This window comes from Leuciscus leuciscus (genome assembly GCF_965113295.1).
Source record: "Leuciscus leuciscus genome assembly, chromosome: 5".
Lineage (NCBI taxonomy): Eukaryota > Metazoa > Chordata > Actinopteri > Cypriniformes > Leuciscidae > Leuciscus > Leuciscus leuciscus.
The window spans coordinates 17,794,567-17,816,588 of NC_138729.1; the positions used below are offsets into that span (position 1 = coordinate 17,794,567).

The 22,022-nt window shown below is 36.5% G+C and overlaps 1 protein-coding gene and 1 long non-coding RNA gene across 3 annotated transcripts in view; one reads left to right on the forward strand and one right to left on the reverse strand.

Annotated features, from left to right (window-relative positions):
• rxrab (retinoid x receptor, alpha b) overlaps window positions 1-22,022 on the reverse strand; it is a 74,005-nt gene that overhangs the window by 33,664 nt on the left and 18,319 nt on the right. For both annotated transcript variants that reach the window (XM_082169745.1, XM_082169746.1), the window contains exons 2-3: window positions 16,584-16,703; window positions 1,575-1,819 (exon numbers count right to left, since the gene is read on the reverse strand). In XM_082169745.1, coding sequence (XP_082025871.1) covers window positions 1,575-1,819; window positions 16,584-16,703 — 365 coding nt within the window. The remainder of the gene's footprint in view (window positions 1-1,574; window positions 1,820-16,583; window positions 16,704-22,022) is intronic.
• The window catches only part of LOC309498828, a 96,494-nt gene that overhangs the window by 31,206 nt on the left and 43,266 nt on the right, over window positions 1-22,022 (forward strand). The gene's annotated exons all lie outside the window — the stretch shown is intronic.

Consider the following 22,022-nt stretch of genomic DNA (forward strand, 5'->3'; position numbering starts at 1 on the left):
TTATTAAAACAATATTCTGACACAATCTCTGAAATATATAGCCAGTTGCACTTTGAATATAGGTTTTGCCTTATTGTTCTTATCCATTTACATGATCTATTTCTATCTATTTCTTTCTTAAGTATCTAACACCTAATATTGCTTTTAATATATTGCTTATATTAATTACAATCTATGTGTCACTAATGAACTTTTCTGTGTATTCAAAATTCAGTCTCATCATATGATTTAACGTCATTTCATTTTATCTTATCAACGTTATGAACCCCTGACAACACAACAGTCCTGAATATGCCAACTGATAACATGGACATTTAAGATTAATCATATTTATGTCTATGTGTATATTCTTCAATTACTTAAAACTAGCATTTCGTTCATTCTAAATGAGTAAGAACCAACACTGATGTAGGCAATCAGATTTTAAAAACAGAAAGAGCTCTACTGCATTCACTCTAATCTTTATTTTTCATTTACTGAAGCATACACAGGAAATAACATGTTCTGCTTTAAATGTTTGATGCTTAAATGTTTATCGGTTTATTTCTTATCAAGGTACCTTAAAATTTTTTCAAGTAAACCACCTACATGTATGCTTAAATATAAAATATGAATCCAAGCTACTTTCCTGGAAAACTAACGTAGACAATTATAATACAAAAGTGGAATTACATCACTTGGAAACTGTAATATTCCTTGTACTATGACTCATAAAACCCCGCTCATAGTGAGAAGGATTTAACAGAAATCCAATAACACCACAATATTTTTACAAGAAGCTGCATTTTCCACCAATAAAACGCTGCTTCAGCAGAACTTAAGCTATGTGTTATTAAATAAAACCCAATCATAAAGCTGATAGCACTGATGCCGAATTGATTAGATTTTCTGTGAATAAGCGGAAGACTGCAGCACGAAAGAGAAGCGCAATTGAGGCCACTAAACTCTGATTGATCAAATTAATGAGCTACACACTGTGTATAAAATGCAAGTGTGTATGCATGTATGCCATATGGAAAATACAATGAAAATATTTATGTATTTCTAAATACCTTGAATATCCAAACTTTATAATTACTAGCATTTTTCACTTCTGAGAAACTAGAATAGCTTTTTGAACTTATGCAGACAGCCTTCGCCACTATTGCCAAATCAATTACATTTGCTTTGAACAAGCAGATGACCATGTCTCGTAGAAAAAAAAAAGCTAGTTAAAAGCAATTTTTCAAAACCTTACTAAATTGGCTGATTGGCTCAATAAATGAGGTAAAGATTCGAATAAATGTTTGTGTTCCTGTGTGTGACTTTGTTCACCATTGAATCAGCGATGCAATCAAACCCATTTGAGCAATCAGACTCTTTAAAACAGATCTTTAATTTCCAGCAGAGTTCAGGTCAAGTTTAGCCAATTGAGCAGGAAAATTCAGTTCAAGCTGAGCCTGAGAACATGTTGAAAAAAAAAAAGATTGATTGGTTGCATACCTCTGAAAGAATCTGCAATAGCACTTGGCAATTCTCAGAAATTGATGCTGAAGCTGTTAAATAAGTCCAGAGTAAATGCAGTGATGTCTTACCTGTGGGCTTAGACTGGGTCTGAAGGTCATGCTGGTGGAGGACGGGCCGCTCATGGAGGGATGGCCCATGGGCGAGCTGATGACGGGGAACGGCGAGGACAGGCCGTTGATGGGCGAGTGCAGCTGACCCGGGCTGGAGCTCATGGCAGACGGGCTGAGCAGGGGCTGGTGCAGAGGATGGTTACTGATGCCTCGGTGACCCATGGAGGAGCTCAAAGGAGGCGACGAGAGCTGACCGGAGGAGTCTGCAGGACGGCGAGAGGGAAAAAGAGTTACACACAAAGGAAATTTCAGGAATATTTTGCATTGTGAGGTAAATAATGCCATTGTACACGTTAGGATATTTTACACAGCTGCTGTTGTGAAAAGGTTTAAGAATGTGAAAATATCCATTCAATTAAAAAAAAATGACTAATGACCAATATTTTAAGGTTTTCCTTAAACTTTTAAAATAAAAGTGTTTAATGCACAATGTAAACATTTACAAAAAAAATAAAAATGTCCAGCAACAAAAACGTTCTAATTCAAGAAGTCTATGACTATGAAGTAATTAATATAGTAATTAGTAAGTAACTATAAAATAATTAATATAACACATTAATTAAATATACTGATATAATAAATACATTAACAGTCGATTTCAGTACATAATAAGACATTATAAGTGGTTGTCATGAAAAAAATGAAATGATAAATTATATTTTATATTGATATTATATAATATTGACATTTCTATTTAAAATAAGTGACATGATGTGAAGGCCAAGTTTTAGTGACAGTGAGTAGTGACACACACACACTACAAACTGTGGAGACACACCTTTCATTACAGAATCCTGAATTGCTTTTATCTTGGTTCCCACAAAACTATTGAGCAAAACAGCCATTTTCAACATTGATAATAATAAGAAATGATTCTTGAGCATCAAATCAGCATATCAGAATGGTTTCTGAATGATCATGTGATACTGAAGACTGCAATTATGCTGAAAATTCAACTTTGCCATCACAGGAATAACTTACATTTTAAAATACATTCAAACAAAACAGTTATTTAAAAAAAAAAAGTTGTAATATTTTACAATAATAATGTTTTTACTGTATTTTTGATTAAATGAACACAGCCTTGATGAGCATAATATATTTTTTTTTTTACTGACCCCAAACACTAATGTATATTATTATGTATCCTTCAAGAAGTATTATCATGCTAATTATATGTGGGTACTCGCACAGACACTGTGTACATACACACTGTGTTTGACACATTTGTTTGTGTGTGTGTGGGCCTAGTAAACCTTATACGTTATGGGGATAAAATGATTGCAATATCAGAAATCCTTGTCCTTGTGGGGAAATTTTTGGTCCCCATGAGGAAAACAGCTTGAAAAATTGTTGCTTTTTGAAAATATAAAAATGCAGAATGTTTTCTGTGATGGTTGTGTTTAGGGTTAGGGATTGAATATACAGTTTGTACAGTACAAAAATCATTATGTCTATGGAAAGTCCTCATAAAACATGAAAACGTGTCCCCACACACGTGTGTGTGTGTTTGTGTTTGCTGTTCTATACGTATCCTACATATTTACCGTACTGTCAGTTGATTTGTTGACATTGTCTATTCTGATAACACAGTGGACTTCAGCCACAACTTGCCTTCTCTTTACAGAGAGAGTAAACACATGCTGAGAAAACACAGAGGGCTTAATTACTCATCCTTGTTTTCCCCCCACAGCTAAAAGACCTTGACTGAAATGAAAACAATATCAATCTTCCTATACAAGCAGAAACACATCTCAGGAAAAGGTAACAGTTCAAGTGTCATAGCAAATATTGTATTGAAACATCAGCTTTGGCTTATTTTCCCACTCTGACTATTGTGAAACATTCTGAAGGCCATTAGTCATTCAGTGTGTTTCTCTGGGAAAATAAAGTTTGTAATATGATTTTTATTTCTGTCTATTGAAAAGCATGAACACAATCATGTTATTCTATTAAAATCAGCAAGGTTCTTTTATATCACATGTCTTAAGTCCAGTGACAAGTAACATCTTTCCACTGAAATGGAAACTGCTGAGCGACAAAACAAAATCACTGCTTATTAGAAAATTATGTTTAATATAGGGATTTTTCAATGTGGGCGGAGCTACATGGTAACAGACAAAATGTGTCAGATTTCGTTCCTATGATTTTATCATGTCAGCTCTAATGCTAGCTTACATGGAGAAGAAGAAAATGATGGTGAGGAGAACCGTTTATTCACAATAGTGAAGATCCAAAACTGTGAAACAAAAAACACTCAATCCTGACATGAAACAAATCATAAACTATGAACTTAACAATAAACAATGACATGGAACATGGACAATGGAGCATGGAACAGCATACTATTCAATACATGACAAAGTAGCATGGCAAACATGAACAGACAATGAAACAAGAACCAATGAGAACACGACACATGAAACAAAGTAACCAATGAAAACAAGACACGTACTAAGGAACAAATCAGACCATGACAAGGAATCACATGACATGAACAGGTGATCCAGTAAACATGAACTTCAAAATAAAAGACATGAAAATATAAACTGAGAACATGAAAACATGAACATAACCTAAACAGTCGTGAAATCAGCAGTTACTTTAAGAGATATTTCTACTTGATTTGATAAATAAAAATTACTTTCATTGGTTTACCCCAATATTGTCAAGTTTGTTGAAAATATTAAATAATTTCTTTGACTTGAAGCAGTCCATTTAGATGTTACCACATAATGTATACTTTTTAGATGGCAAAACAATTGTACATTGTGTTTAAGTTTATAGAATATGCATATTATGACTGAGTATTGCTGGGTGGTATGACGGTACACCCATAAGTATAGTGTGACACTATTAGATTTTGTTATACCATAGTAAATACATGTGTGCTGTTATCAGTGGGCAGTTATTTACATGCTATTTACATTTAAATGATGAATTTTCATTTTGGGGTGAACTACCCCTTTAATGCAAATACCAATGTGAAACCAAACCACTGACGATTATGAGGAGCTATGTAAGTATAAGATTTGTCAGGTTGGATTTCCACCAGGTATTCTTTCCGCCAACCCAAACCAGCCCTGTACACTGTCACCAGCATTTCTCCAAAACGTATCTTAAAAGAGCGGAAAGCTCACGCACACTCATGTTTTCTTTTAAAAATCTGTCTGAAAGCCCTCGCTGGACAGTTTAAATTGGTTGTGATCTGGTTTCTCATCCTATCTGCATGACAGATTATGAGTCGGCGACAAATGATGGTTGGCGATATGTGTCTCTGACACACCACATACATGCACACACCTTCTCCCCTGCCAACATATTGCTCAACTTTTAGGCACATGTACATATAGGCATGTACATTCACACAGACTATAAACATCAATATACACACATTCCCAGAGCACTGAACGAACATTTCAGATCATAAACAAGGTGTGTAGGAAGATCATTAGAAGGCTCAAAGTTACTTTTCGCCCCCTCTCTCTCACACACACGTTCATTTATACACCACAAAACTAATTTGAATGAGAATCAGAGCTATTCTGAGCAACAGAAAATTGTGGTTTTCTCCCAAAGATGACCGCATGCTGACAGCAAGATTTGCAGCTCAAATCCTTCCTCTGAGAACTACAGCATAACTAAGCATAAATCTGGTCTACACTGAAATGTATGTGGTGTTGGATTTACTTTGAAACAACTCAGAAATTGCAAGTGAATTTCACAAATAGCTACAAAGAAATGGCAAGTAACAGATTGAATTAAACATGAAAACTTGCAAAACGTACTCCAGTTATCTTAGTTTCATTCACAACTTCGAAAAATCATTTGTTACAGTGTACATTTAAGCTCACAGAAGTCTCCTGCTTTACATTCAAGTTTATGTCCAGTTTCAAAGCTAAACCAACGTAATACAAAAATAATGTCATTAATATCTCAACACTGTGAGTTTTGGCTCGGTTTTATTTTAATATAGACAACCAGTAGAGTCTCTGTGTCAATTAAGAATATGATTTGGCCTTATCGCGTAAACACAACAATCTTGACTCGACCGCTATATAAATACTGCCACACAAAGTGTTTACTCAATCGCCACAAACACCTACTCACTGAAATGTAAATCAAGGGTGGGAGATAAACAGACTAGGGGATAAGGATATACCGCCAGCCTAAGCAAAATGTATTTGAGCAAAACATCGTTACAGTTCGCTAATGAGGCAGCGAGAAGCAGAGCAGAGGCCTGATTAGTCGGAGGATGAGGGATGATGGGAAGGCAGAGGAGAGGGTTGACTTCATCACAACACAACACACTGCTGAACCGCATGGACACACAGATGACAAGATCATAACTCGCAATGCTACTGAGTTTGATCCAAGCAAAGAAAGAGTGGAAATTTTATAGCTTAACCTTCTAATGCATTTTTTAATTTATTTATTACTTTGTACTTATTTTATTTTATTTGAATCCAGAATAAAACACATACTTAAATGTGTATGTACTGACTGAGCACTTTAATTATATTTCTATTTTTCTTTTATTTGCTCTTGTTAATACATTAAATCTATTATTACTTACTCTTTATTGTTATTTTTTATTTCTCATGGACCTTTTATAATTATTTGTAGTCAGTTTTATGTAAAGCACTTTACATTTATTTAATGCTAATAAACTGATCATTATACATTTAAATAAATAAGTATGAATAATAATTCATATATTGCATAAAATCTATTCTATTATTTTACTTCAGTATTTCATTTTGCACAAATGCTGCAAAGAGTAAGAGTGATGGCATTTAAAATATTTTCTTTGTGGTGTTATCATAGAAATCTCACCGCCACAATGCTATGGTGTTGTTGGTGACTGCCAGGTTGTTGCTTGCTATGCAATTTTTGCTAAGCATTTTGATTGGGTTTTAATGTGTTGCTATGTGGTAGGGTGTTATGGATGGTCGTTCTATAGACGGTTGCTTAGTCTCTGTTGGCCTAAGTCAAAAAAGTCATTTTCTCTATGATATTCTTCTTCTAGTATTTATCCACCGGTTTTATCATTTGCTCTGCGTCTGTCAGTGTAATACTAAGGCTTATGCATTTGTTTAAATCCCTACATATGATACCAATTAATAATGATGCTTACCTTAGCACCATTAATATTAAAAAGCATGGTCATCATTGAGTAATCATTACCTCAGTATTATTGATGAGGTTAACATTCCATGACTCCCAAGATTATTATGAACTGAACTCTTTAAACGGGTGCAAAACAAGACACTTGAGCTAAAAGAGGGGTGAATCAGTCATAAACAACACCGATGAGTCTGTTTTCAATTCGCTCTAGCTCAGCAGTGCTGCAGAGTCATTTGAATATAGAGGAAGAGAGTGGCTTCGTGGCTTCCTACATTCAATCAGCACAGAGTGTTTAAATCAAACCTTCGCTAATGTGTTTAGTCTGACACTTCCTGAGCACCTTATTTCTCCTCTCTGTTTCATCCTACTTTTCTTTAACACTGGTCTGATCTTTGCAGATCTACACAAACACTGGTTTGTATCACGCAGTGCGTGTGGCCATCAGGTCCAGGAAGGACATTTAAGTTGACATAATATGCATTACATGCTCACTCACTCACCGTCTCTCTTCATTTCTCACTCTCACTCTCACACACACATAAACACTCTCATACACTCATATATTCATGCGCACATACATATACATATGCTGCAGACAAAACTCAAGACTATCCCGCCCGCTGAGATTTAATTACACTGCCAATTTGGTCACATAGCAGTTTGGACTAAAGAATCATTCAGGTTTTGAGCCCACTACAGTTTCACACATCCGGATATTTCGGATAATCAGCACTTTAGAAAATATGCAGTTGTTCAAACAGTTAGTCATGGTGAATAATGCAAAATAAGCAGTTGGGTGAATAATGGAAAGCACAATGACTAATCTATATAAGATTCATCTCCGGCTGTCACTTTTAATGAAAACTTTGAACAAAGACAGGATAAATATTTTGAAACTGAATGTCCGGGATTTCCTTTACAGGTTTAATCCATGTTTAGACACAAAATATTCACAAATTATTTCATGACAAATTACAACAATGTAATGGCTTAAAAACAGATAAACAGGACGTACATTTTACAACAATTCTCATCCTGTTCAGAGAAGAATATAAAAAATGATCTAATGATCTCAATGCATTAGCATTTTTTGTCTAGTGGTACAAAAAACAGGCAGTCACTGAGATATGTGAAATATTCATGATCCCTATTCCCTATCTCGGTTTTCTTTTGAAATGACGGCCATAATATTTCAATCTCAGTTCCAAAGAGATTACATTTTAAACAACCTTTTATCTCGACCGATAGACAGAGACTGTACATCACGTATATGACAAAGAGGTCCGTGTAAAAAGTGTTCTGAACAAGTTCAACTGGACGCATGATATAAATCTCACTGCTTTCATCTGATTTAGTATCACTGAGAAATTTCATATGAGAATAGCTATAGCAGTCAGCAAGTTCCCACGGTGATTCCCAACTTTTGCTGGCAGAGATGGTGACTTGAGGCGCTTACTTGAGACACGCTCAAGTAAAAAAAGAATGATTGTAAGCTTGACTTAAACTTATAAACAATTGACATGAGCCTTCAACTGGACCTCAAATAAAAAACTTCTGGATGTGAAAAAAGCATTAGGTTTACAAAGAGAAATATTTTCGTATAGAGTAATTCTCATACTTTATATTAGGTGTCTTTAACTATTATGTACTTGCATTAAAAAATAAATAAGTACAATGTACTTATTGGGTTGATGTTGCTGCTACTGAGGTGGAATACAGGTAATGTTAGGGTCAGGTTTAGTGGTATAGGTAGGTTTAAGGGTGGGTTAAAGTGTAAGGGAAGGGTAATCAATTAATTATTACTGTATTTAGATAAATTAATTACAGATGTAATTCCATACAGGTAATTATAATAATATAAGTAAAAACATGTATATACTGTACATAATAAGTGAATTGTATCAAATTATCAATTTAAATGTTAGTAGTATAGTTTAGTGTTCAGAGCCATTCGTCTTTTTTTGTAGATAAATGGACTATTTTTTAAGCGCACGGCAGTAAAGATGATCTATTGATTTAAGTAAAAAAATCTGAAACTTTCTTTTAGATGATCGTCCACCCAAAAATTAAGATGATTTCATCCTTTGCATTATGCCATTCCAAACCTATGACTTCCTTTTCTGTCAAACAAAATAAGATATGTTGAGAATTGTCTCAGTGTTTTTGTCCATATAATGGAAGGCAATGGTCACCAAAACTGTTTGGTTCCCAATCTTCTTCCAATTTTTATTTTATTTTATGTTCAACAGAAGAAAGAAAGTCATACAAGTTGGGAATGACATCAGGGTGACTAAATTATGATAGAATTCTCATTTTTAGATGTACTATCCCTTTAAGTATCAAGGAAATGCCTAGACATTACAGAATTGACCTTTAGAAATATAGCACTGGTAATATTGCAGATCTCCTCAACAAGCCACACAATTCACGTCCATAGCACAAACTGTGAAGGACGGATTTATATACTCTGCCAACAGCCAAACCCTACAATCTGATTGAAAAGTTGAAACCAGTACCAAAAGGATGTTAATCCAAGAAGTCGCTGAACATTTCCGCGAATTGTTTAAGCTGAGCTAATATAAGCATCAGAGCCCAAGGTGATGCACCTGTTTAAAGGTCTTGCTGACTGTGTCAGATATCAGGCCAAGCATCTGCTCTCCTTATGTCCTTGGCATGTTAAAGTAAACATCTGCTTATATTATTTGCTTTATTTGTCAGAACCATGCTAACCATGCTAATGTAAAGGCTACAGGCACAGTGTCTGTCTGATTTCAGGGCATGGGAAGCTGGTCCCTAAAACCGAAATGTTATCAGTTTCCACTACAAGACTAGAGTGAATGAGACAATCAGATAAGCGTCTCTATAGCGCAGAGAGAAAGCGAGCTTTCTATAAGCCACCTGTGAGATTAAGCCAGTGCTATCTGACACACTCGGCTACACGTGTTTGCACAGAGATGGACAGATATGAACTGCTGGTACGGAGAGAACTGCTCAGCGTCCAGGGGACAGGGAAAGAGCACATGCATTAGTCTAAATGACACAATGAACATACAGTGGCAACATGTCTGAAAAGATCACAGACTTGGCATGCTTTGAATTCAATGCTTAAAGGATTGATTGACTAATGAATGAAAGTTTATTTTTATTTTTTATATGGTCTAGTATGATTGAGTGATTGATCACTTTTTATAAGATAAGACTCAGATAAGTCTAAAAGAGAAATTCAGTGGTATGTCTTCTAGAGGGGGTCTCTGGAAAGATTTTAGATTTGGCTTTGTTAAAGAAAATAGAAAAAAATATTAAAATGACTAATCATGACTAATGTTTTTATATTTTTTATTTTAGTTTATTTTCAAATAAAGAAAACGTTATACATATCTAAGGGTTAAAAACATCATTTTCATTACTTGAAATAAAAATTAAATATATAAAAAACAAACATTTCTCATTTTCGTTTAGTTTAAGTGGAAGAACTAAAACGAAAACTAAAAGTATACTAAAGTTAAAATGAAAAAATAACATCTAAACATCATAAAAAATATATCAATTAAATTAAATGACATTAAATGACATTTTACATTTCATTTTATTTATCTCTAGAAGCCTGAAATGTAATTAACTCTAAGTATTTGCAATAATAATAGTGATGTTAGCGTATATCAAACGTCACTAAGCAGATGAACAAATGAATAATTGAAACACATACAGCCTATGGTTAGAGTTAATGAAGAATCACTTCCATCAGCAACAAACAAAAGATTCATGTCTGCTGTTTTAATGTGTGCTGTACTATACAAGCTTCTCCCTGCAATGCCTGACAATAAACCATCATCTCTATAGACCCCTTTATTCCCTCTTTCTGCTTTAAATCGGGACAGTAGATATCCTGTCATTCTCTCCCAGTCTATCCCTGCAGTAAGATTGCAGGCTGCCCCACTTTTTAGGTTGCAAAAACACAAAGATGCACACACACATTCTTGCACAATCACCGGTGGGACTGGATGGCTGGCCTGGTGCCCTGAGAACTGGAGCTTATACTGTGCGTCTGCCAATCTGAGCCCAACAAGCTGTTTTTAGGGGGAGGCATGTGCATTTAATTTCATTCTCACAGACCATCAATGTCCTGCAAAAAGGCCAATATAAACCTCAGTCACTAAAGAGCCTTCTGAAAAAGCCTTTGTCGCATTGCTCTTGTTAAAGGATCAAGAGGAGAGGAACTATTCCCGGATTCTCAAAGCAAAAAGAGCAAGAATTCAAAATGAAAAATGATATTGTTTTTGATACAGATGAGTGATTTGTGTTCATTTTCCTCTATCTCTTCCTTTTGACTGAAGTAAAAAAAAAAAAAAAAAAACTGATAGGTGCAGTTTAACAGTGGGACGTCAGAAATGAGATAATATTTCATTGTGACTGTGCCAGAGAGATAAAGAGCTCAGCGAGACCTCAGGAGCTGATTAAAGCTGATACAGCTCCAGGACTGATAGCTTCCCTCCAGCTTCTGTGTAGTTAGCCGCTCCTCTCAATGCCGTGTGTGTGTGTGTGTGTGTGTGTGTGTGTGTGTGCACCATATCCAGTGAGTCAAAATTATGGAATTAGATTGGATACTTAGATTTGAACTAAATTGCTGCTTTTGAACATGTTGTTTTTGTTGTTGTTGTTGTTAACTAACTAAACACTTTATTTTTTTATTGAAACAGATCTTTGTTGACTTGGAAAATGTTTCATAAAAATGTGTTTTATGTATGGAGTTGGTTTTATCCTTGTCTTTCAATCACTTTCAATCGTTAAATAGAAAATCCACTAGCCTATAGAAATATGAATTATTACATATCGTCGCTGTCGAGAGGAAACCTCGTATCTCCATATTGCATTTTTTTTTTTTTCATAAAACATTACTATTGGTTACCCTTTACGTCTATCTGTGGGTTTTGCAAATATTTAACCAATGAAAACTATTAAAAAGAGCTTATGTCTAAACCTTGCATCTCCATTGGATCCTTAATCTGTCGGGAAAATCTGATAAATCCACCCCGCCTCTATCGTGAATGATGTGACGCACGCAGTTTGGACCATCTCTGCTTGTGTGCAGTGCAAAGGTAAATAAAGAACTGGTTCTTTGAATAGGCCTAGTAGCCTACAGTGTTTTTTTTTTTCTTTACTCAAGAAACACTATAGATAATGTTTTATGTATTTAAGGAGTGGAGAAAAATTAAAAAGAGATATTTTTGCACAAATTATGACTGTCAGTCAGACAGACAGGGCTATTATCATTAACTAAATCCATAATAATAATACTTATAATAATAATAAAAAAAAATACTTGTAATAAAATAAACATTAACCGAAATAAAATTAAATATAAAAAAACTTACAATTTATTTCAGCTAGTTGCAAGGCAACATTCATCATTTTTGTTTAGTTCAAGTTGAAGTACTAAAATATACTAAAAAATTTGTTTTAACTAAAACTAACTAAAATCAACATTAAAATGCAAAAATAAAATCTAATTATAAATATTAACAAAAACTATAATAATATGTCAATGATGCTAAAATAACGCTGCCCTCAGACGAGGCGTCATTTCCATCAGAATCAACAATTTTGCTAATTTAGTTTTATCAAAAGTTGATACTTCGTTTACAAAAGTAACAACAGTGTCAATGAAGCGCCACAAGAACAAAGTTAATATCATTCAGAATAATATTTGTATTGTGTATTGTTTCCAATAAAGCTGTAATTTTTGTAACATTTTATTTGATTGTGTATTTAGCATACACAAAATGCTAGCTATTAAATAACCATTAGCAAGACAAGGGTGACATGTAATTTGAAAAATGTAAAAACAAAAAATAAACATTTATACCACTGTCATTTAAATCACAGAATGTTATTAAACATAATTGAAACACATAGTAAATGAGAGTGGTGGAAATGACCATGACTTGTGCTTCAATACATTTTGTTTTCTTTGTTTCCAAATTTCAAAAGTACCTGTTTCCTGTGTTCCTTTGTTCCCACCAGTTATTAGTTGCCATGGACACTCATTTAAGGATCACACCTGTTAGTCTTTGAGTTAATCATCATCATTGTGTATTTAAAGCCACACTAAGTAGAAATTGTGTTTTTGTCAAACAGCGACCCCTAGAGTCGCTGTGGAATACTTGCACTGTCGTAAATATATTATATTATAACGTTTTTACATGATTGCAGCTAAATCACAAGTAAATAGTCTATAGTCTAGGCCTACTGTATAATTTAATTTGTGTTGTTTTTATTGAAATGTAAACATTACAAAATGCCAGATAACATCAATTAAGTTAAATGTACTTCGCATTATTTCATAACATTGGCCGTTATGATGTCATTAGACATGATTATTGCAATTTATCATAATAGTTTGCAAATTGTGCTCGTTTACACTATTTACAACCTCTACGTTAGGCTTATTTATGATAATTATGTGAGATATTGAAAGCTGTGCTCATGATAATCGCAGGAATCAACGTCAACAGCGTCGTCTGATATCCCTCAGGACTACGTGATAAATACACCTCACAACACCTGAGTTCAGCTGGCAAACTAATTCGTGAGGCATAGCTATCTGATTTATCAAAACGATTCCATTTACACCTGGTCACATAAATGTATTTTTGCAAAACGGATTTAAATTCGATCTTCAATTCTCGCGCTATATGCAGATTTAATGGAGTGCACGTCACCGAAAGCAACAGATATGAGCTGCATTTTATAGATCATCAGCTAAAATTTCAAAAGCAAAGACCGCAATAAGAGAGAGCAGTAACAGCCCTGGTAAGATAATTTCGTTTCTTTACTTTTAATGATGAAGATTGTGTGTTAAGCGTCTGCGACTTACTTTCACTTTGATTTGCGATAGTTTGCACGTTGGCTTGATGCAGTTGCTCATCTGCGGTGATGCGTGTTCCAGCGCGTCGTCATATCTGGATATAACATATAGCCTATACAACGCTCTTACACGTTTTTTTGTTTTGTTTTTTTTAGCATTTTTGGGAGGAGTACAATCTACATATGTGGTTTCAAAAACCATATGCATTTACACTTGTCCAGTTTCGTCTGGAATGCGTCTCAGATCTCCTCCTGAAGTGGTTTGAGGGATCGGATTCAAATCCGTCTCAAATGCGTTTCGGAGGGCATTTAAACCTGGACTTTTCACGATCGGATAGCTATCCGATCTGAGAAAATGCATGAAGTGGCCAGGTGTAAACAACCCACATGACAAAAACATACGCACGAAAGCCGAAAACAAACGCTGGTTGGCCTCTCACGTCCAAATTTGACGAAGTGGTGGGGGAAGTGACGTATGCCGTAAAGCAGTCGAATTTTGTAGTTCTTTTTGTGCTCTGGTTACTACCCGAACCCCGAAGTTACATAGTGCTAGTAAAAGCGATACAGACCCTGTCAGGCTATGGCAGACGTGTCATTCAACCTATTGTAAGTCAATGTACCATCACAAGGATCTTGGAAATATATTATGAAGGTTGAAAAGTTACATAGTGTTGCTTTAAGTTCCTTATTTCCTTCAGTGCGTCGTTTGGTATTGTCGTATGTTACACGCTGTTACGTTGCTTGCTTTCTTGTGGATTACCTGAGTTTGTTCTTGATCATCTTAGTCAGACCCAAAACGTTACAAGAACAAAAGTGCCCATAGCTGTAGAAACACCCAATTATAAATTATCATCGCTGTGTTAAACTATTTATATTTGCAATTTCATGTCAGCTCAACAATCACGTTTTTTTCTTCTTTTTTTAATATTTTTTAAAAGTAAATCTAAAATGCCAGCAAAATATTTAGTTTTCTCTCACAGGCATCTTTAGTCACTTTATTCAACCAACACATTACACATGTGATGTAGCTCAGCCTGCTGTGGCACCTCGCTTTATGGAGACAACTGCCTCGATCATCAGGAAGAAATTAGCGGAGCACTAAGCAACTCAATCTTATTGGCTGCCGGGCCCGTCCGCTCCATTTGAGGTCAGCCCAGACATTCCAATGGATAATCTTTTCCATCCCTCCACTCTCTTGTCTTTCTCTCTCTCTCACACTCAGTCTGTTTTCCTCAAAGAGCAACTTCAGCACAAGGCTGGCTTTGTGTAGCCTCTTCTTTCTTACTCGGTCAGTGTGTTTTAAGCGAACCGTGTGGAGCTGAAATACATATCTGCCTTCGTTCCAAGCTTTCCCCTGCACCTTCCAGTAAGTTATTTTCTGTAGCAAGCTAGTAATATGAAGCCTCTGAATTAGGGCCATCACCACATCACAAAGCTTCTGGAGAGTAGCTGAGCTATGTTTGCTTCTGGAGCTTCGCCCACTTTTCCCAGCATCCCATTCTTTGTTCTGCTCGCTCTCTCTGAACTTGCAACAAAAGGCTGTAATTATGGTGGGCACAAACCAGAGAGAAAGAGCGATATTATAGCATTCTCTCACACTTCAAATATGCCTGCTCGCTAGAAGTTACAGGAACCCGTTTTGATTTATGCCAGCTGTGGAAATGACAGCTGCTGTGAACTTCTGGAATGGTCGTTTTGATACAACCCACATATCTCATGCATTCTGAATCACAATATTTACATAAGTCCTCATGTTAAACGCCTGAGATACACATCCTCGCCAAAACATACTGTTGAGTGATCGCGCTAAAGACTAGCTTTAATGTGCTATATACTAACTGGTAACACTTTATAATACATTTCCATTTGTTGATATTAGTTAACTACATCAGATGACATGAAAAATATATGCATCTAAAGCATTCATAATCTTAGGTTAATTTCAACATTTACTAATACATTATTAAAATCAAAAGTTTTAAAATCTGAGATAATTTTATGGACCTGAGCTAACATGACCTAACAATGAACAGTGGTAACACTTTATTTTACTGTGTTACGTTAACGTTACACGTTAAATGTACTTCTACAGCACTATATCCACTATATGGGGATATTTTGGGGATATTTAATCTAATCTTATCAATCAATAAATTCCTCTTGAAACAAACTTTGTTGTATTATTTTAATTTAATACTGTGAAGCTGCTTTGATACAATCTGTATTGTGAAAAGCGCTATACAAATAAACTTGACTTGACTTGACTATATTGTGCATAATTACAAGCAACTAACTCTAAACCAAACTCTAATCCTAACTTAATCCTATAGTAAGTACATATTGTTAATTAATATTACCAATATGTTATTTGCATACCTGAACTGTAGCGGCCTAACATTAACTAACATTAACAAAGATTGATAAACACTCTAACAAATGTAATGCTCATTGTTAGTTAATCAATTAACTTGAAAAATATATTTTATATATAATATACATACTGTATATAAAGATAATTGACTTTAAATAAGCAGCAAGCCTGGTGAAAAACAAACTTGCTGTACACTAGCTGAAAACCAACTGAGAACAAAGAGATCTACAACATGTGAATACTGGGAATAAGACCGGTGAAACATGTCCATTACTGTAGGGGCCAGGGGAGACACTCACTATATGGACTTTGTTGTAACATGTTTGAAGCAGAAACTATTTCTCATGAGTGAAACTGTATCTTGAGTTCTGCTCGGGAATGACAGGACAAGACATCCTACACTTGGAATAAAGACTGATTTTGCCCTACAGCGTTGAATCGCTGACGATATGCATGGATGATCCAGCACTGTAGGGCAAGATCAGTTCAACGCAACTGTGCTAACACAAACCAGATGTCTTTCAGAATAAAAATTCTGTTCTGATGTGTTTATGTGGCAAGTGCAGGTCCTCTGATGTGTATGTGCATGTGAATGTGTTTTATACCTGTGGATATCCTGCGCTGTTGTAGCGGGTACGCCCCCGTGAAGCCGGAGCAGCCATTGGGCGAACTGCCAGCGTCGCCCGACCAGCTCCGCGCAACTGTGCAGGGGTTTTTCAGGAGCCCTGTGTGTGTGACACAAGAGAAGTGGGTGAGAGTCACTCACTTGCTATTTAATCAGGTGAGGATTTCAGACCATTATGTGAAAGTACACATTACACTTTACTCAAATATGTTATGGATGGATCTCACAGTCTTCAATAAACTATATATAAGCTTATAATACAGTATAGGGGAAAATAATTGCTGAAATGTTCCTCTCTGGAAACGTAATGAGAGTTTATGTAGGCATTAGTCATAGTCTCAATATGTCTCCTATAAAAGTCTTTAAGAGAAATACATTTAGAAACCAATAAAACAATAGTTGACATTCAATAAAAGTACACAGCTATACACAATGGATGTTGATAGCATAACTCAGATGATTTGGTTTTGGAAGAAACTGATGAGAAAGCTTGAGCTCACATTGATTTTTATTTGCAAATCTGAACATAGTTTGTGACATTAATGAGTGACATTATTATACTTTTGTTTTTGAAACTTTTTGCATCTTGATCATCTTAGTCAGACCTAAAACATTACAGAACATCAGACCAAATAAAGATGGATGGATTATGTAGCAGAACTCATCGCACTAGCCTGTAAAGGGCTCTCGATATTGGATTATTCTGCTTGCTTCAACCAGCTCGCCCAACGCTATCACTTTGATGACGAGATGCTGAAATCGCTCAACTAGATTGGAGTGAACTATTACAGCCCTCTTAATTTACCTGATTTGGGAAGTGGAACATGAAGAGAAGCCATCATCAGGTGTCTGCAGGGCACGTATCTCCAGCTAATGCCATCGCTCATGGCCACTGCTAGACACAAAGCCCAGTGCCACCGTGGAGACATAACCCGAGCCCAACACAGACCGGGTGTCATGGACAAAGAGCCAGAGCCGATGCCCGCTACGGATCCAGAGCCTGCAGCCCTGTCCATCCCGGAATGGAAACCTGCCATCCAGTCTGATTAGGTGTGTGAGCCGGTTGTAACTTCTGAACAAGTGGGAATTTCAGTGGAGCTAGAAGAGTACAATCTGCCTCCACTGATCCCAGGCAGCCCCAAATCTGTTTTGACATCCAGCTCAAATTCTGCATCGCCCACCCTCCCGCCTCCTCTGCCAAAGCCAGTCAGTCCTTCGGTCCGCCTCCACTGGCTCTCTTGCCTCTCGCCTCCCTTGTACCTCCGGCTCCACTTTGTTTAGACCTCATCCTGCCTGCGCCACAGACTTCCGGGACACCAGCTGCGCTTTATCCCTCCACCCCTTCGGTTCCGTCGGGCTCTGCCTTCCCTGTTGCTCCGCCTTGGTGCTTGTTCGCCTCAGTCCGCCTCAGTCCACCAGCACCCAGCCTCCACCTCGGCTGCTTGTCACCGCGGTTCCGCCCTGGCCTCCTGAAACTACAGGGTTGTCTGGTCTCCCCATCTCCTCAGCTGCGCCTGGGTCTCCAGTTCTCCAGGATCCACCGTTGGCTGTCGGACCGCTAGGTTGTCTGGTCTCCCCATCTCCTCAGCTGTGCCTGGGTCTCCAGTTCTCCAGGCTCCACCGTTGGCTGTCGGACCGCTAACTCCACGTTGACTCATCCCACCGTTGGTTCCACCATGGGGACCTTCAGTCTCGTCTGCTCTGCTTTGGTGGTTTTCTGCTCCTCCATGGGGGTTGTCAGTCCTGTTGTGGTGGTCTTCTGCTCATGTGCCTGATGAAGACCTAAAGGTCAAAACGGTGCGTGGAATGTGCACACCTTCTTTGTATTTTTGGGTCTTCTGCTCCCTGGAGGTTTTCTGTTCTTCCACTCTCCTGAACTCTATTGGAACATTTATCATTTACAGCACCAGGAGTCACCTTCCAGAAGGGGGAGTTCTGTCACGTTTTGCCTTTGTTTTGATTTTGTTTTCATATTGGACTTTCAGTTACCTGTTTCCTGTGTTCCTTTGTTCCCATTAGTCATTGGTTGCCATGAACACTCATTTAATTATCACACCTGTTAGTCTTTGAGGTAATCATCATTGTGCATTTAAGATCCTTATTTCCTTCAGTTTGTTGTCTAGTATTGTCGTATGTTACACACTGTTACGTTGCCTTTTTGCATCTTGATCATCTTATTTAGACCTAAAACATTACACAGGAGAATAACGTAACCATTAACCATAACGTAAACGTTGATATAAACAACAATGGACAAAGAAACTGAGGAAACTAAGGGCATATAAAACATAATAAGAGATAATGAGTAGAACAGAAACAGGTGAGTGAGAACTAATTAACAGCCAGGGAAACTAACTAGGGAACTAAGGAAAACGGAAACAGAGAAAACAGAGTGAAAACAAACTAAAACAGGACATAACAGAACATAACCATTTCAGATAATTAGGGAAAGAACCATTTAATCTTGTTGTTGTTGTTGTTGTTAAGGAGAAAATTTGCATATTAAAGGGATCATATGTGAAATTTCTTTACTGAAGGAGTGTCTGTATATAAGCCTATTTCTGCCTCAGAGAAAAAAATAAATATAAAGAAATTGACTTTATTTTTCATAATTGGTACTTTGTCTTCTAATTGCAGTTTTATTTTTTATTTTAAACTTTATCTCAGAATTACTTTATTTTACTTTAAAGTGATAGTTCACTCAAAAATCATACTCATACTCATGTCCCCCATGCCGTTACAAATCTTTAAGACTTTCGTTCATCTTTGAAACACAACTTAAGATATTTTTTATGAAACCTTAAAGATTACTCTCCCTCCATTTTCAGTCCTTTCCACCAAAACCTTGACGCTTAAAAATGCTCATGAAGACATTGTATAAGTAATCCATATTAATCCAATTTAATTTATGATTAACATATCTAATTTGGGCTTTTATTCACATTTAAACATTGATCAATGCACATACATAGAGCTAATCAAATATGTTAAATGCAAGCTAAACCATGCTTGCTTGACTCTCGAGAACCAAGGTTTGTCTCGTGCATCAACTAAGCATGTTAGAAACATGCTTAATGATTTATATGAATTACTTTAACTTTTTATTAACTTTTTGAAGTGTCAAAGTTATGGTTAAATTGACTTTCGATGGGTGGCACAGAAATCTCTCATATTTTCAAAAATATCTTCATTTGTATTTCAAAATATGTTTTATGGGTTTGTAACAACTAACAACATGAGGGTGAGTAAATTATGAATATTTTTAAAATGTGTTCATTTATGGGTGAACTATCCCTTAAAGGCATAAAATGGGCTTCCGTTCTTGTACATACTTAATTGAAACATCTGTAATTAATGAGTGTCCTTTTCTACGTTACAAACATTTCAACAGTTGTGTAGTGTCAGTTGTGTAGCATGTAAAACAGGAAGTAATTTTTATGAGAAAGACCCAGTGAGAGTGTTTGTGACTGAATGTGTGTGGCCCATGCAACATATCTCTGATTGATATGGAAATAACTTGACCTCCAGATGTTTTATTTGTTCGCTAGTAAAATTGCAAGTGCCTCATTTTCATCTGTCTCTGAATATGAACTTTCAGACCACCCAATATTCTGACTCCCTATGACCTTGAGCAACAAAGGACACCTAGTCACACACACACAAACACAGACTAAAGGCAAAATTTGCAGGCTCACTTTATGAGACCCGGGATATTTGCCCCTTTCAAAGCCCTCATTTACGAGACCTTGATGAGAGGCCGTGCCACGCAGAGCAGATTCCTTTTTTCAAGGTTTCCATCTCATCTCTAAGACAATCAAGCTCGAGGTCAAAGATCAAACCTGCAATTCAATTCATCATGAATGTCATAAAAATCTCTCTTTCAAGGGTTCTTGATTAGCTCTTTAGAAAGGGGCTTGAAGGATGAACCACAGTACAAGCAGAAGTTGTTGCCTTGACCATGCGAACATTAGAGATCCTTCAAGTCCTTTTTAGTAGCCTTGAAAGTTGCATTAGTGATGTATAGATATTGAGGGGTTTCAGTTTAATACCTCTTTATCCTCTTTGTGATTGATTCGAGTGTGTGATTTGATGACAGCCTTTACAATGTGTTCTGGATACTAAGAAGTCAGGCAAAAGATCAATGGATTTGACTGTCAGGATAATGAAGATCTGGACAACCAAAAATTTAGACTAACACCAGGATAAGATGTAGTAATGACTGCCTGAGCCTGTTTTTACAGTAGATTTGCTGTGTCATTTCCTGTTAGTAAATGGGAACAAGAATAACTGCTTTGGCAATGCTGTTGAAATAGTCAAGATAGTATGCAGGAACAAAAGGTCTGATCCATAACCTTTCATGAGACGCTGCCAGGAAGAGACATGTAGATGTTAGGATGGACGGAGAGAGAGAGAGAAGCAGTCTAAACTAAGAAAGGCTTTTAAAATAGCTGCCAAATTCCAGCCTTTCTCCTTATAGCTGCACACATAAACATAGACGCAATCTTTACGAGACAGTCAGGAAAAGCAGACCCAAAAAAATGGATCAATGACACACAATGGTGTCCACGAAACACATGTGCCAACAAATATATTTATGTCGGCTTTGAAAAGTTTTAATTTAATGACTCTAAAAATGTGTTGTGATGTCACCATCAGGTAAAACCTAATAATATACTTTCCAAACAGATTGAATACATTTGACTGCACATATTTTAATCATTATACACAGGGCTTGACATTAACACCCGCCAACCCAGTGGTGGATTTCAGCAGTGGCGTGTAAAAGGGCTTTTAAAAGGGCATCTGAAATAATAAACTAAGTGCAATGTAGTGTTGTCAAAAATATAGATGTTTCAATACATATTGATACTGAAATATCACTTTCAATACTCATTTTCCACAGAATAGATACACAATACCAGCTGCACTTTCTCACTCTCTCATCTCTTTGACAGCGAGTTGACACATATATCCACCTCCCCTCATCCACTCGTTTCATTTTCTCTGAATGAATATTGTTGTTGGAGTTACAGGGCTTGAATTTCGGCGTGGGATTGCGTGTATTGCACATAAATTGACTCAGTCTCGCAGACAGACGTGCACGCACATAAGCCGCCTTGTACTAAATTGAGTTTTTGTTGCTTCTTATTGTGCTTAAACAGTCAAACACACACAAAATAATGACAACATGCTGGTCTTGGCAAGAATTCACGTATACAGTCAGTTATGTTGTGGTGTATAACAGTATAATGGATCTGTAAGTCAGGTCTTAAAGTGATAGGAGCCTAATATGCCTGCTGCCAAATTATGAGATGATATTACAAATATCTATATGGCAGTTTTTCCCCGTGTATCCATTTCAAAATTGTGGCCAGTAAAAATGCTGAGTGGCTAGTAACTTTGGAAAACCACTAGCCAC